Here is a 16,411-nt window from a genome sequence, read left to right as displayed (position 1 = left end):
GTATACCAAACATTTCTTTGATCCGGATACAACTAAGAGCAATTCGACCTAAGCGATTAAATTTTGTCAGATTAAGTCTGCTCAAAACCGGGGGAAGAATTTCATGCCTCGAGCAACTCAAAAAGCCGGGCCGGTACTTTAATCTGCTCTTTTGACAATAGCAGGATGGCTGCTTTGTCTTGATATGCAGTTAAACCTGCCCAATCTCCGTCCTCGACGGCCTGGGTCACTTTTTTCTTCAATTCGTAGGTTGTAGCATTGGAATCGATTTGGACCGACAGATGTTGACAATGGAAACTATCGTGAAAGCTCCTCGTGCTTCCTTTCAACGTTTCATTTCCTTGAGGCTCAATATGAACAAACGTGGGAGAATTCGGTGCATAGTAGTCTCGCAATAGCACAACCCAAGCACACAGAAGAACAGCCTTTTGGTCGTCTGGGTTAGATAGGGCTTCACCAAGTATGGCAGGATCACATGCTGAGAGAAGCAATGGGGTTTTTTCATCTTCTATGCAGCGATGTACGAAAAAAGTCATTCTCAAAATTTTGAATTGATGAGATCAAGGTCAACTGGCTATCTCAGGAGGAAGATGTTGGTTCTTTAACTCAGCGGCTGGATTACCGCGCTTTAAATACTTTCCTGGGTACTCAGTGTCCCCTTATGTGCTGCATGGATCAAACAGTGGCATACCGGATCTGGTTATGATATCATCTTCTACAAGAGATCCCCCAAACAAGAAATTCTGCATGTACTTTCAAATCCATTGGTATGCACAGATGCCCTTAGACACGCAATTATAGATCTACTGGGTCTCATGATTTCTTTCTTCGAAATCGTCTGGTCACCTGTCAATAAGGACTCCTACTTTAAAAAAAAGCTAATTTAGGAAAATTTCCCGCACAACGTTGCAATATATGACAATAAACAGTGTGTTGTACACTGGAAGATATACGGATCGCCTTGACGGTGGACATCATACGAAAAAAATGTACTTGGAGTTCTATAAATCTGTATATCTTTCCACCAACGAATTAGGGTTGGACTGGGATGTGGGGCCCTTTCCTTGCACGTGCTGAAGATGCCTAAGCGACCCTTTGGCTATCGTTGCTCCGATCTGCTTTTTCCGAGCTTCAAATCTTTGTTTAATCCACCGAGGCTTATTCTGGCCAGTAATAGAATTGTCTTGTGTCACAAAATTTGGTGCCACCGACTTTTCATGATATTTCATAGACACTGGTCGAGCATTCCAATCGATCGATTGCATCGATCGCAAGCGTTTCTGTTCGATTATTCGAAGCTTTGCATTTTCTCGATCTGGCATAGCCAAATATTTGCGTACCTAACTGCTTGTCGGTCTACGCGGTAGTAAAAACCAGCAAGAATGAACAAAGGGGGTCTTCGGGTTGTCAGGTGAGTTTTGACCTGTGGTTTCTAGTAAGTTTCAATTAGAAGGTCAGGATTACGAGTTAGAGATGGAATTTTTAAATTCCACTATTCCTAGCTATCAGATGGTCAGGTTAACCCTACTAGCAAGTCTTCAACATCGACTAATCGGCCGGTAGGCCGGTAGCTAGTGGTAAACAGTGCCCTAACACCCCCAAACTCGTGTTTGATCGCCCATCTGACGAGCCTTCTTTAATCAAGATTTCATCACTAATTATGTACGTCTGATGATGATGATCTCATCAACCCGATCTAGCTATCACATATATGCCACTATGCGGGGTTGCGTCCCACAGCCCGCTCCCGACGACAAATGGTGGTGGATCACATTTTGTTTGCATTTCGAGGTATCAATGCTAGTTCAAAAAGGGGGAGTAGCTGTCCAGTGAGTCCCGTGTAATAAATTTGAAATGCGAGGTAGATTTAAATTGAAAAATCACTACTGCAAGTTAGTACTAGACGTATCTTGGTATTTGGAAGGGAGACAGTTACCTGCCAGTTCTTTCAAGAAAAGAGTGCGTTTCAGCCAAAATATCCAGTTTAGAGAGTAAAAGGAAAAAAGAAGAAAAGATCTCGTTAGGTTGATCCATTTTCTAGAGTCTGGTACTAAATATAGAAGTTGGAGGATTTCCCTTATTGGGAAAACGGAAGGTGGTCAGGGACGCAAGAATCTATGGTCAACATGTCTAGATCATACCAGGTTACAGAAGTGATCATATAAGGATAAGTATTTCCAGCATCTAGAAGGCTAAAGCAGCCAAATTGGGAATGGTCCTACAATGATTTGTTTCGGAAGTTAGCTCAATTATCAAAGATGTGTGGTTACTTCTTTTGAAAGCTATGTGCATTGCCGGACAATCAAGTCCTTCCTCCCGTCCTTCCTACTGTCCTGGGTAGATTTTTTGAATAGAGTGCCCAAACGGGTCGATACGACAATACAAATGAAACGTTGTGATGATCGAAACCCCGGCGGACAGGGTAGATATGAATAACAGCACCCTGTTAGCCGAGAATAAACCAGATCGAGATTACCTTTTAGAATAATCGGTGCCGGTCAGAAGCAAAGTTGGTTCACGGGATTGGTCGAATACCACTAGGGAATGAGGCCAGAAATTAAGAGGAGAAGGAGCCCGAGGAGCTTTTGGTAAAAAAAAACACCATCGCTAAAATGCCACAAAATAAACATGACAAGATTTATGCCACCCAGAATATACACAGAGAAGAGAAGTGGCAAAAAGTTTGTTCAAAAATCAAAAAAAAAGGAAAGCAAAAGGGGTATCTAAGGGGTTCGTAAGTGTGGTGACGTGTGGAGGGAAAAGGAGAGAGGCGAGGATAGCAATCAAGCTTGCTGAGTATCGGTCATGAATCATTGATACTCGTGGAGAATCTCTGCTTCGAGTCAGAATTGCGAGAGGAGTTCGAATTGACACGTGAGCTAGAGCTAGGGCTAGATTTAGCTCTCGGAAGATCTTGAGCAAGGGAGTTTTGCTGAATCTCCTCCGGCAGTAGAAGATCCGGGAGGTGGTCTGGATTAGATGCCAGACTGCGCGGACGTGAAAGAACACCGCCAAGGGCAGGATTATCTTTTTCGCGATGCATAGCGTCGACCGGGTTCCGAGTTCGGCGGTGATGTCGGCGGAGATACTCGTTCGGAACAGGGTCAACTTGCTTTTTCACAGCGGGTACGAGGTTGAGGTAGATGGGGAAGATGGCGCCAGCGCAGAAGAGCGCGACTAGAACGCAGAAGGAATATGATGCGCCGTGTGCGAGGTATGCCGCATACTCGGCAAACGGGAAACAGGTGCCGCCGCCGATGGCCATCGTCATCAAGACAGCAGCTGTTTTCGTGTGTTGGGCTGTGCCGCGAAGGGAAATGGCGAAGATAATGCTGAATGCGCCGCTCTCGAAGAGGAAGAGCAGCATTGCCATGACGATTGCTGCCGTGCCGCTTGTTTTCATGCAGAGAATGGAGCAGACAATCATGCCGATGTAGCTGACCATCAGAATCCAGCGTGGTTTGAGGAACCACTGCGCAAACGCGGCCAAGAAGCGACCCAAGGCAAAAATGCTGTGTCCAATGGTCAGGAAATCGAACGGACCGATTGATGAATCTGGACGAGCGGCAATAACGAAACGTTGGAGAGCTGTCGCGAGAACTTCTTGTCCAGCCACGTAGAAGAACTGAGACCAGATTCCCAGCCCGAGAGTCAGCCAAACAACAGGGATGCCGATTACTTTGGTCATGTTGTCTTCCCGGCGCCGATTTGCTAGTTCTTCCAAATCCTCATCTGAAGCTTCTGGGATTGGCAGATAATAGAACGCCACTGCCAACAGCACATCGAATAGGGCAATTCCAAGATATGTCCATTGTACGTCAACCAAAGATGCGACATCCTGAACATTCTTGAAGAGGACCCTTTTCGCTAGGAGCGGCGATAAGACGCTTCCAACAGCTTGAACACCCTGTGAAATATTGAGTCTGATCTCGGAATTTTCAAGTGGTCCGCATAGCGCAATGAATGGATTCGCCGCAGTCTCTAGAACAGCTAGACCAAACCCGACAATGAAGTTTGACAAAATAAAGGCAGGCGTCGACGTTAGAACGGCAGACGGCCAAAAGATGAGCGTCCCACAGGCATAGATGCAGAGACCAGTTATGAAAGTGGACTTGAAGCCCCAAATTTTCAAGACGGGTTGGCCAACCAGCAGAGGACCAATCACGTATCCGCCGAAGTACGCGCCGTGAAGACCCAAAGAATGCCATGGACCCAAATGGACGATTGTTTTGAATTGGGAATTCAGAACATCAAGTAAGCCGTATGCGAAACCCCAGAGGAAGAATAAAAGCGTAGTCAATGCAATTGGCGCAATCGACTCTCTGTTGTTTAGCTTTAACATGCTTTCTGGATTCTTCATGTTAACAAAATCAAAAAATGTGATATCCGGCGCATAAGATGCGCTAGTGTGGGTTCCCCCCTCTGTGTCGAGGGGTGCAGTTTCTGGGTGACCCAGGAAATCCAATATACCCATGGGCCCCGAGTCCCGAGAGCTAGGTCGACCAACAGAGACTCCACCAACTTGGTCCTGTAGATCTTTGTTTCCCTCGTTGGTAGGTGGCAATGACAATGGCGATGGGAGTTCTGGCGAATCCGAAACTGCGGCCGGAGGCGGCACTGCAACCCGACTTTCCCCTGCTACGCCCGCAGAGATTTCACGAGGCAAAGAAGTTGACGCATCATCACTTGTATCTCGAATCAATTTCGGGACAAGACGAGTGACGAGAGGTTTGAGACTTGGAACACAACCGCAAATTATCGACAGGTTGACTTCGACGACGGACCACATGAAAGATAGCGACGCGTACCCTGCAAAATTCTTACTGTCAGCTCGATTGACAATTTGTATTGAACGACAGGAGGTGAGAGAGTCGTACAACTGAAATCGACTCCTCCGACATTTTGAATGTGAATTGACTTGACTTCCAACGAACGAGAGATGGCAGCCTGCTGAAGAAAGGCAATTCGGACCACATCGACCACGGCCACAAAGAAACCAAATGAGAAAGTGATCACCAAGATGATCTTTTGCTTGAAAGGCAGGCGCATTTGGGTCAAAAGCGGCATCGGGAGCAACAGGATAGTGAGATCCGTGATAATATTCACCGGGGACGAAGAGAGATACAAGGTGACAATGTCGGTGCAATTCGCATTGGCCGGTACGTCGGAAACGAATATTGCACCGATAGGCCGACATTGGAAAACATTGACCATTGTTAATGCAAAGCCCGCTGCGTTCACTACAAAGAGAGTGACATAGTTTGCGCATCGGAAAACTTTCTGATTGCGCGTCAAGGTTAGGAAGAAGACAAGGATCGAGGTCTTGACGGCCATTAGTGCCGGATTCTTCGTGCTTGTCAGCATGCCATTGCTTTTAATTCTTGTCCTGCGGAGTAACAAAGGGGAGTAACAAAGGGCAGTTGTAACTCACATAAAGGACCGTGAATACATAATTAGCCTTGTTAAAAGCGAGCTGATCATCAGGCTTAATGTCACTCGAGTGGAGGCCAAGACCTTTCTGGACAGCAAAGAAGAGCGAGAAGGAAAAGCCAAAATCGATCATCTGTAGACTGATTAGCCTCCGAGCTCTAGCACGAGGTTCCCATCATGTGCCCGGTTCGCCAACAGATCGAGTCCGCTCTCGCTACATCCCCGGGTACATGCAGGGATCAAGTCGAGGTATCCTACCCATGCGACCAACATCAACCAATCGTGTAACCCAACTTTCCTGACCACAAAGATTCGTGAAATGAAGCGAAGGGTGACAAATATAGTGGCGATTGAGAAAAAGGTGATCGAAACACCCAGCGTAGCTTGTTGACGACCCTCCATGACAAAGCTGGCGGTGGACTGTCCCAGCGGACAGTCCGGAGAGTCCGGTTCAACAGCGCCAAGTTTAACACGATAAATTTCAGATGAGTGACGTCTTCAGATTTAATTGTAAAATCGTAATCTTGGGCCGGCTCAGATGGCGTGTGTGCGGAGGCGTCATCGTCTCGTTTCCCGACGAAGCCCGAATCCAAGGTATGGATGACGGAGAAAGGGGAGTCAAACGAACAAAAATTCAAAAAAAATCGCCCAACGCTGTTGAGATAGGGGGGGGGGGGGGGTGAAAAGGGGGAAGAAAAGAGAAGTTGAAGATGTCCAGAGGAATGTGGGGAGAAAATTAGGACCCTAGGTTTTACCCCGGCTTTGGCCGGCCAATCACTTTGAACTTGTCTTCTACTACTCCATGCTCTCTGAGGCTAAAGCTATAAGTCTAAGCTATACCACAAGGACAAAAATACGCAGATACACAAATACACTAAGTCATACACAGCTATGGAGTACGGAGTGCTCCGTCTACAAGTACTTTTTCACGAAAAAAAAAACAACTCTTTTTGCCCAGATTCAATTTTTGTTCTATCTCGCCAACCAAGGGCCTACAGGCTCTCAAAATTAGTTCAAATTCTTTCTAACTTCCGGCTCTATCTTTTGATCCTATTTTATAGGAATTGAAGGATGGCTGTCGCCGGTGGTGGAAGAAAACCAAATTCGCCCCCTGAAACAGAGTTTTCAAAGGCACCCCCCAAGAAACCACGGAACCACTTTAGTACCATGGAGGAGCTCGCTCAGAGTGCTAGAGAGGTGCTGAACACAATGGAAAATGACGGAAGAGGTGAGATATATATTATCAACTTTGTGAAATCCGTCGAGCAATACGCACTGAACTCCCTGAAGGGGGACAAACCGCAGGTTCAGGTCATGGAAAAGGTGCAACAGGCACTCAACCGACTCGACCAGCGTATGGATAGCATCGAAAAAGCTACGACGGCGATCAAAGCAACAGCAACGACACCGTCCACACAAACAAGCAATTCGAACGACTCGGCAGCCTTCTGGGCACGGCTCCAGAAATGGGGACAAGGGACCGGCTCCGGCCCCCCCCCATCTCTCCCGACAAGCAATGGATCATCCTCGATCGGAGTTTCGCCAGCTGAGCTCCGCGAAGATCGAGAGATTATCGTCAAGATTCGTGACAGCGACACCCGCGAAACCCTCCGCCGGCGGACACCAAGGGAGATCGTCGAGCAGGCTGAGAGGACACGGGAGCAAGCCGCCCGGAGGAAAGCCAGTGCCCCCCTTGGTGGTGGCTGCCACTTCTTAGCGGCGAAGGTTCTCCCCTCTGGGGATGTGAAGATGACGGCGAATAGCGCTTCCGGTGCGGAGTTGCTACGAAAGCATGCTGACGGCTGGTTGAAATCATTCGGCCCAGCAGCACATGTTAGGAAGCCGACATGGGGGGTAGTAGCGCGCGGTATCGATACGAAGACGATGCTGTTGACACAGGAGTCGATGGCGGGGATGGCGAAGGAGCTGGTACGCCAAAACAGCCACTCATGGGGTGATACCCAGGTTGAAATCCTCCACCTTGGCTGGCTAGTAAAACCTGGCAAGCGTCGTGAAGGCTCTATCATCATTGAATTCACCGACCCGGTGGTTGCAAACCAGGCGATCACGCAGGGTACGCTCTGGCAGCACCAAGTGCACCAGACTACCCGCTTCTGCCGAGAAGGCCGTTCGAAATTATGCCTGAAATGTCAGAAACCAGGACATGTACACTCACAGTGTCTAAACGAATACCAGTGCGGCCACTGTGCGAAGCAACACCCGACCTGGGAGTGTGCTAAGCAAGGGGACGTCGAAGTGAAATGCGCCAATTGTGGCGGAGGCCATAGGCCAACGAGCGACGCATGCGAAGTAAGAACAGCAGCGAAAGAAGGGGCAAGACTAGCACTGGCTAACAGCCCTCTATTCCATCGTGTGCCACTCCACTTCCGGCAAAGGGAGACTACGAAGGGTAGTACCACTACCTCCCAGTCCCAACAGGGACTCGATACCCCAATCCACGCGCCGCAGCAAACTGCACAGCGCACGACGATATATCGGGCAGCACCTACATCGAATCGGACGGTGATCGCATCGCATCCGACAGAGAACGCACCTCATCCGACAGAGAACGCATCGCATCCGACAAAAGAAATTCGGAGGATGTATACAAAGGTTGGGGTGGAGAAGCCCCAACGAAGAAAGGAGCCCAGCCATGTGATGCGAACTAGATCGAGAACGTCGGAGGATGACGATCTACCTATCATACCAGAGGAGCTCGCTGAAACTGCCTCAGCAGTAAGCCAGTCGGCTCGCTCTTTGAGGTCACAGAACCAAGAGACTATGCAGTTCATGACAGATCCGGAGAAACAGCTCCAGACGTCATATAAGAAGAGGAGGATGACAGCACCAGCTGATGATATGGCGGAGGACTACGTTATGGATGAACAACCCCGAACGACTCGGCGATACCAACTGGTACGACACAAAGTTGCTGAAATCGACGAAGATGCGGAAGAGGAGTTCCATGATGCGTCGGAGCACAGTGATGATCCAGGAACAGACACCAACAACACCACCACATCTCAATGAATTACTTCCAAATAATTCAATACAATGCACACAACGCCCATCCAGTCATGGCCTCATTTCTGTCAGACAAAGCAGTCCAGAAAGCGGATGTGATTGCGGTTCAGGAACCCTGGATCAACTCTCAATCAACAACAACCCACTACCCAAACAAGGCCACCCACCAACTAGTCTTCCCGAAGGAGTTGGAAGGTGAACGAGCCAGGGTCTGTCTGTTCGTGTCGAAACGGATCGATCCAGGTTCCTGGTCATGCAAGACGGTGTCGAAAGGATACCAGCTGCTGAAACTGCGGAGGAACCATCTAGATGGGTGGACAGACCTCTTTATGCATAACATATATAACAACGACGATGGTGAAACGGTGGAAAAGCTCAATAGAGAGCTTGCCCAGAGACCATACGCAGAACATATCCTGATCGGGGACATGAACCTACACCACCCAACGTGGAGTGGAATAGGTTCCAAAGCGAAAGCGACCGCAGCAGCAGAGAGACTTTTAGATATCGCGGGGATTCATAATCTGTCACTGACGACAGAGACTGGATCACCGACATGGCGAAGAAACGAGCAGGCATCGGTCCTAGATCTCACCTTTGTCAGTAACACACTAGCAGAGAGGGTGGTTGAATGCCAGGTCGGTACCGATCATGGGTCGGATCACTACCCAGTAGTGACAACAATCGACATCGATACCCCGCCATACGAACCACCAAAGAGGAGAAACTGGAAGGCCACAGACGACAAGAAGCTGATAGAATTCATCGAGCGACAACTCACCAACACCACCACCAACACGAATAATACCACCACCACCAATACCACCACCAACCCCCAAAACCTCACAACAGCCGACGATGTGGAGGCTGAGTGCCAAGCATTCATCCAAATCATCAACGACGCAGTCGATATCTCTACACCATGGGCGATCCCTTCGCAGTGGGCAAATCCCAGCTTCACACCAGAGTGTCAGGAAGCAGTCAAAGAAGTTCGACAGCTCCGCCGTCGACACGAACGGACAGGGGACCCTTACGACAAAGAGCTATACAAAGCAGCACGAAACCGGAAGACCCGGCTGATCAAGATCGCGCTCCGTCGATACCACCGCCGTAAGGTACAGGAGGTTATCGAGGAGGGTCCTGGCGGTATGTGGAGGATGAGCAAATGGGCAAGAAATCGGCAGGGGGCATATGACCAGGGGGTCACGCCGTCAATCAAGATACCAGGGGGACTAGCCGAGACAGTCGAAGAGAAAGCAGCTGCTTTCCAGCAAGCTTTCTTCCCAGTACCGCCACCGGCAGATCTCTCTGACATCGATTCGAAGGTGATCAACCATGATCCGACGGAGATCAATCGAGGGCCAATCCGCTTCCCAGAGATCACACACCAAGAGATCAAACAGGCAGTCAAAGCATCGCCACCAGACAAAGCGCCAGGAGAGGACGGCCTTCCGAACTCCCTATGGCATAAGCTTATTGAGATACCGACAGTACTCGACACCATCTCTCGAATTTACAACGCGTGCATACGGCTTGGTACCAACCCAACACACTTCCAGAAATCGATTACAGTGGTACTACGTAAGGCTGGTAAGCGTGACTACCAGCTTGCGAAGTCATACCGGCCAGTTGCGCTTCTTAATACACTCGGCAAGTTCCTCGAGGCAGTGGTTGCCCGACGAATTAGCTACGCAGTGGAAACATACAAATTGCTTCCGGATACCCATTTCGGCGGGAGGAAGGGAATCTCAGTCGACCATGCTATCCAGTCGATCATCGGCCGGATACGAAGAGCTTGGGGGAAAGGCAAGATAGCAAGCATGCTACTACTTGATGTATCCGGAGCGTACGATAACGTTTCTCACGAAAGGTTACTCTACAACCTCCGCAAAAGGGGACTCGGTCAGCTCGCACCTTGGGTGAAAGCATTCCTTACATCCCGAAGTACTAGAATCCGTATACCAGAAGGGGTGTCAGAGAGTATCCCAACACCAACTGGTATCCCACAGGGGTCACCTCTCTCTCCAATCCTTTACCTAATCTACAATGCAGATCTGGTAGAGGGCTGTGAGGGTGTGAAGACAAGTGGATGGGTAGACGACGTTGCCTTCATTGTCATCGGGAAGGATGAGCATGAAACCATCTCAAAGCTGCAAAAGGCATGCCAATATGCCGACGCCTGGGCAGCTAGGCATGCCTCGGTGTTCGATCCTAAGAAGTATGCCCTTATCCACTTCGTTAACCCGGAATCTGGGGGGGAAGAGCACACACCACTAGTACTGCAGGGCACCACAGTACAGGCCACCACAACAGCGGAGCGGTACCTCGGGGTCTGGCTAGACCCAGGGTTAACTTTCCAGCACCACCGGCAGCAAATGCTTGCTAAGGCCGGCGTCAGTTTACAAGCACTAAGAGGACTGACTGGCTCCACATGGGGAGCATCTCTCTCCGCTATGCGTGCTATCTACCAAGCAGTGATGATCCCACAGATGCTCTTCGGAGCAGCTGCCTGGCACTCACCGCTGACCAGCACACTAAGAGAACGAAGCTACGTGAAACAATTTGCAAACATCCAGTCAAGGGCAGCCTGTTTAATGAGCGGTGCCTTCAAAACAACTGCTAGGGAGGCACTGGATATTGAACTGCATTTGCTACCTATGCAGCAGCAGCTTGACCGGCTAGTCCAGTTGGCTGCTATTCGTATACGTACAGGCCCGGCATACGCAGTGCCGAAAACAATGCTAGTGGAGAGAGGACACATGCAAAAGCAAAGGGGGGGGTATACACCGATGGAGGCCCAAACCTGGAAGAAGGGTGGCTGCCTCACTACACCCTTGGGGCCATTGGCGAGTACTTGGGAGAGCAGGAAGGCATACATCCAGGCACCATGGACCAAGCCACCAAGGGTATACATTGAGGAGAGAGAGCGAGCAATAAACACACACAAGCGAACCACCGAACAACTCTATGCACCAGCAAGGCTCTATACCGATGGGAGCGGGTATCAAGGCGGCATTGGGGCCGCAGTGTACCCGGCATACCCATACAGGCGGAATGAAGCCAGGCTGTGTAATATGGGGACCGACGACGACGCCACTGTGTACGCTGCCGAGCTACGTGCTATCGAGATGGCATTGGAAGTCATCAAAGAAAGGTTCAATGATGACAACGAATGGCGGGACTGTCTGGCTAAGAGTGGAGTGGTCATCTTTACAGATAACCAGGCGACGCTCAGAGCCATCCAAAACCCACGAATGCCATCTGGCCAGGTATATCTTGAAGGATGTCTCCGGCTGTTGGAATGGTGCAATGATAAAATCCAGGTGGAACTACGCTGGGTCCCCGCACATGAAGGCATTCCGGGGAATGAGGCTGCAGACATGTATGCAAAAGAAGCAGCTACCACCACCGAGACCAACATTCATGATACCAATGCCAATGCCAACACCAATGCCAACACCAATGACAACACCAATGTCAACACCAATGTCAACCACAACCGATCTATCCGGCTTGCCGCCGCAGCGAGCAAGAGTGTGAAGCGAGAATCGACGATCGCGTGGGAGAAGGCATGGACAAAGGGAGGATCAAAGAGGACAGCGAGGAGGACGAGGAGGATGATCGAGGTGCCAAGCAAGTCAAATTTGACTTATTGGAAGGGCCTGCGGAAAGCGACAACATCAGTTTTGATCCAACTCCGCACAGGTATCATCGGACTTGCTGAATATCTGTCCAAAATCAAGCGAAGCGACTCACCGCGCTGTCAATGTGACCTGGGAAACCAGAGTGTGAAGCATGTCTTGCTGGAGTGCCCGCTTCTGAAGGAACTGCGGTCGGAGATGGTGGAGGAATTGTTTATGGAGGGGGTGTCGACAACGCTTGGAGAACAAGCAATGTTGACAGAAGTGAAGGCAGCGCCGATCGTGGCGAAGTTCATGATCGCATCGGGACTCTTGGGACAGTTTCAGTCAGTGGACTCGGTCGCCATGGGTAAGGAGCAGGGGGAGGAGGATTCAAAACCGAAACCAACCCAAGACACTGCGAATGTTGGAGAAACAGGGAACACATCACAGTGGCCGGGCGCCAGGTCCGCCGAGGTCACCTCACACCAACGCACATGGAGAACAACGCACGCTGCCGATGAAGACGAAGAAGCATGGCGCCATGACCCGAACCTATTCGTGTTCGACCTGCCGGAGTGATGCAGCAAGTAGACCTGGCAGTCCTGGGGATACAGGGACTCGGTGACTCGGGGAGCTGGATGAAGAAGTGGAGGTAGAGAAGTGAAGAAGTGGAAGGTGCATTGCAGAGAAAGAAGGGGACACTCTGCGCCCGCGGGGACTACGGGAAACCATCTACACCGGGCAGATGGATTGACTTTCTTTACATTTCTTTTGTCTTGTTTGCATTACGCCGGCCGGTTTGTGGCCTTACTTTTCAGGTGGCAGGACCTCGAGAAATCGAGTCCTGCTCACAGGGTGGATCTGCATACTGGGAATGCACCACCATTTATCGTCGGGAGCGGGCTCTGGGACGCAACCCCCGCATAGCAGCATGTATGTAAAGCGAGCTAAATCGGGTCAATGAATTCATCATCATCATCATCATCATCAAGTACTTTTTCACTCCCATCATGAAGAACTCCACATGTCTCACCCAATGAAAATCCTGGCACAACAGACGAAAGCGAGACCCACAGCGCATGACAAGGCAACAGCCAGTTGGAGCTAGATGTGATATGATGCGGATGACGCGGTGTTATGATCCCTCATCTACAGCATAAATGTGTCACTCTGTCAGGGGAAGTGTTGGTCTGTGCCTACAACATATATAGGGAATTCATCGATCACGGTCCCTGCGCATGAGCCCTTCCATCTTCCCGAGTTCTCAAGTTTCACGCATGGACACACGTAGTAGTGATTGCATTATAGATGTGCGGGTGCTGCGAGGCTGTGCTGTGGGATTTAGGATGTGAACTCTCGCATGAGACTGACGATTCTGGGATATTTGCGATCGACAGTGATCTAATTCCAGTTTGTAGAGTGATCTATCAGGCCAAAAGATGCAGCTCACCCCACTCCTAAGACCTAAGCAAAAGACTAGAGTAAAGAAAAGTGACCCTCTACCCCAGATCAACGTCCTGCAGTTCTCCGTTCGGGACAACCATTCGCCAAGGTATCTTTTCGCAAATTCTGCAGGCACCGAGCTTGGCGGGTACAACGAGTGGTACGATCGACCGGCGCATCCAATCATGATCTTGACTATCGCTGGATGAGTTTTGTGTACTATACATGCTGATTGTTGGCCTATGTCCTGCTACTCTAGTTTCGTTTGAACACCGCGACAACTCCTTTTTTCAGGATCGATTTTAAGGATCGAGGGTTGCCCAGTAGATGCGAACATGCCAAGAAGACCTCAACGGCGTATGCCTATCAGCCCCTAAGGTCAGCGGCTTTGCAATGTTACAAGGAACTACCTGGTAGTTCTTTGGTTGCGATTCCCATTTCAGCATGTAGTCGTGAGAACCCCTATAGGTCGACCGATGTTCTGTTAATAATTCCCGCTGCTACTCGTTTCATTGTAGCATTCTCTTCGTCACATCTGCCTTATGCGTGGTGATTAAATATACCGACTACAACATACACATTTCGAGGGAAATCCTGAATGCTACTCTGCTGCTCATCACATGGTAAAAGGTTGTCCCGAGGTCATGTCAGAACCGAACAAATGTTCGCTATGTGAGTGTGTAGCTGCAGGTCTTGAGTTCAATCGTGTTAAGCGAAACGTGGGATCATCTTATATCTGACAAAGTAATCCGCGATCTGCCCGGCTGCTCTTGGCCCGTGATACTTAAGAAGTCAACCACCCCGGAGTTTGCATCAACAGTGGGAAGATACAGAGTGCCCTGACTGCTTCCAAGGTCGTCTTTGTCAAAAAGCCAATTCGTCCAGTCAGTCCTCGTCGAGATGAGACTCAGCACCTTGCTGCTGGTGTTTGGGCTTTCGGCGTCTCCCCGGGGGGTACAAGCCGAGACTCAAGTTGAGGAGTCCATCGCTTCCATCTGGGACGACTTCAAAAATGCGGTGGACTGCGGGGCTTGCCAGGTAGGCTTGCATTCAGCACTGCCTCTACTTTAAAGATCTATACCTGACAGACTATATGCTTTCTACAGGTTCTCCTCGGTGGTATCAAAGTTGCCGCGGGGCTTGGTGAGAATTTCCTGATCGAAGTGTTCATCGGGCTGTGCAAAATCAGCAGGGTACGTTGGTAATTTTCATGAGCCTACTGGCTCAATTCCATTAATTCCAAATACATAGGTCGAAGACCCAGATGTCTGCACTGGCGTCATTGAAAAAGAAGGACCTGCGCTTCATGATGCTTTCAAAGCTTTACATCTTAACTCCGATGCCTCCAAGACACTTTGCGCTAGTTTGGTCGGGCTCTGCAAGCACCCTGCTGTTAGTCCCTGGACTTGGACATTCCCTTCACCCAAGCCAACGACTGCGAGACCGCCACCCAGTGGCAAGACACCGCTCAAGGTTGTCCACTTCAGTGATACTCATGTGGATCTCCTCTACGAGCCTGGGTCCAGCTACGAATGCTCCAAGCCTATCTGTTGTAGAACTTGGTCGGATAAGTACGCACCGGGGAACACAGAACACCCATGTGGACTATTTGGAAATACAAAGTGTGACCCGCCACAAATACTGCAAGACAGTTTGCATTCTGCTATCGCAGACATCAATCCAGCGTTTTCTGTTTACACCGGTGATGTGGTGGCTCATGATATCTGGTTGGTTGACGAGGCTGAAGCGTTGAAAGGTCTCAATGCCACATACAGTGCAATGGAAAAAGACATCGGCACGGTGTACGCTGCCATAGGAAACCATGACACCGCACCACTCAATCTCTTTCCTCCGGATTCTTTGAGTGAAGCCAATCCCCAATGGACGTATGAGGCTCTTGCAGAAGATTGGTACGGACTCACGGGCGTTCCTTCCGTGAAATCTGCAGATCAATTTGCCTCGTACTCAGCCGTCCACCCCAACAGCAATCTGCGCATCATTTCCTACAACAGCATCTTCTACTACATATACAATTTCTACATGTATCAGGAACCTATGGAGAAAGACCCACGCGGTCAATTTGAATGGCTTATCCAGGAGCTGCAGGCCGCCGAGGATGCAGGCCAACGCGCATGGCTAATCTCTCACATCCCATCCGGTGTACCTGATCACTTTCGCGACCACTCCGACTACTTTGACCAGATTGTGCAGCGGTACGAGACCACTATTGCGGGACTTTTCTATGGCCATACGCACCGGGATGGGTTCCAGATCGCATACTCCAACTACAACAACCGAGACTGGGACACAGCCACTGCCATGGGTTATGTGGCTCCAGCGGTGACGCCAACGGAGGGCTCACCCTCTTTCCGCGTCTACGAGATTGATCCAGTCACCTTCGGCGTCCTAGACTATACTCAGTATATTGCCAACATCAGCGACCCATCCTTCCAGACGAAGCCAAAATGGGTGCCTTACTACTCCGCCAAAGCAGACTATGGATCCAAGATCATTCCTCCGCTCACTGATCCCAAAGCTGAGATTAGTCCGGCTTTCTGGCACAATGTCACTGTCGCCATGGAACGCGACCCGACCGTTTTCCAAGATTACTGGGCGAGACGTGTCCGCGGGTTCGAAGTCGAGAGCTGCAATGACGACTGCATGAAAAACGAGATTTGCCTTCTTCGTACCGCTAATGCACAATACAACTGTGATGAGCCGAAGGCTTTCGACTACTCAAGGCGCGATAAGAAGGAGGGTGGTATCTTGTTGGAAAGGGAGCCTCGCATTGACTGCGATCATGTTGGAATGGCAACCTTAATCTCAAAGATAGCATATCGGGCCAAATTTGAGCGAAGAAAGGAGCTTGAGGCGTGAAAGGTCATAACTGA

At 49.8% G+C, this 16,411-nt stretch overlaps 4 protein-coding genes across 4 annotated transcripts; 3 read left to right on the top strand and 1 right to left on the bottom strand.

Annotated features, from left to right (window-relative positions):
- Window positions 1-2,803: 2,803 nt before the first annotated feature.
- Window positions 2,804-5,832, bottom strand: Pdw03_8763 (Glucose/galactose transporter, putative; the record flags this gene model as incomplete). The annotated part of the gene is made up of 4 exons (XM_014682479.2): window positions 2,804-4,809; window positions 4,878-5,346; window positions 5,432-5,563; window positions 5,689-5,832. 4 exons carry the CDS (start codon window positions 5,830-5,832, stop codon window positions 2,804-2,806), a joined length of 2,751 nt encoding a protein of 916 aa, XP_014537965.2.
- A 669-nt stretch (window positions 5,833-6,501) lies between these two features.
- On the top strand, window positions 6,502-8,460 carry Pdw03_8762 (Reverse transcriptase, putative; the record flags this gene model as incomplete). Its single annotated transcript, XM_066102056.1, has 1 exon — window positions 6,502-8,460. The coding sequence occupies one exon, from the start codon at window positions 6,502-6,504 to the stop codon at window positions 8,458-8,460; it is 1,959 nt and encodes a 652-aa protein (XP_065957139.1).
- Window positions 8,461-10,829: 2,369 nt separating this feature from the next.
- Window positions 10,830-12,656, top strand: Pdw03_8761 (Reverse transcriptase, putative; the record flags this gene model as incomplete). Its single annotated transcript, XM_066102055.1, has 1 exon — window positions 10,830-12,656. The coding sequence occupies one exon, from the start codon at window positions 10,830-10,832 to the stop codon at window positions 12,654-12,656; it is 1,827 nt and encodes a 608-aa protein (XP_065957138.1).
- Window positions 12,657-14,420: 1,764 nt separating this feature from the next.
- Pdw03_8760 (Acid sphingomyelinase, putative) lies at window positions 14,421-16,397 on the top strand (the record flags this gene model as incomplete). The annotated part of the gene is made up of 3 exons (XM_014682477.1): window positions 14,421-14,558; window positions 14,627-14,713; window positions 14,772-16,397. 3 exons carry the CDS (start codon window positions 14,421-14,423, stop codon window positions 16,395-16,397), a joined length of 1,851 nt encoding a protein of 616 aa, XP_014537963.1.
- Between the last annotated feature and the right edge of the window lie 14 nt (window positions 16,398-16,411).

Source organism: Penicillium digitatum, chromosome 3 (genome assembly GCF_016767815.1).
Source record: "Penicillium digitatum chromosome 3, complete sequence".
Taxonomy (NCBI): Eukaryota; Fungi; Ascomycota; class Eurotiomycetes; order Eurotiales; family Aspergillaceae; genus Penicillium; species Penicillium digitatum.
Note: the sequence above shows the minus strand (reverse complement) of the source record. Positions and strands in the feature narration are given on the sequence as shown.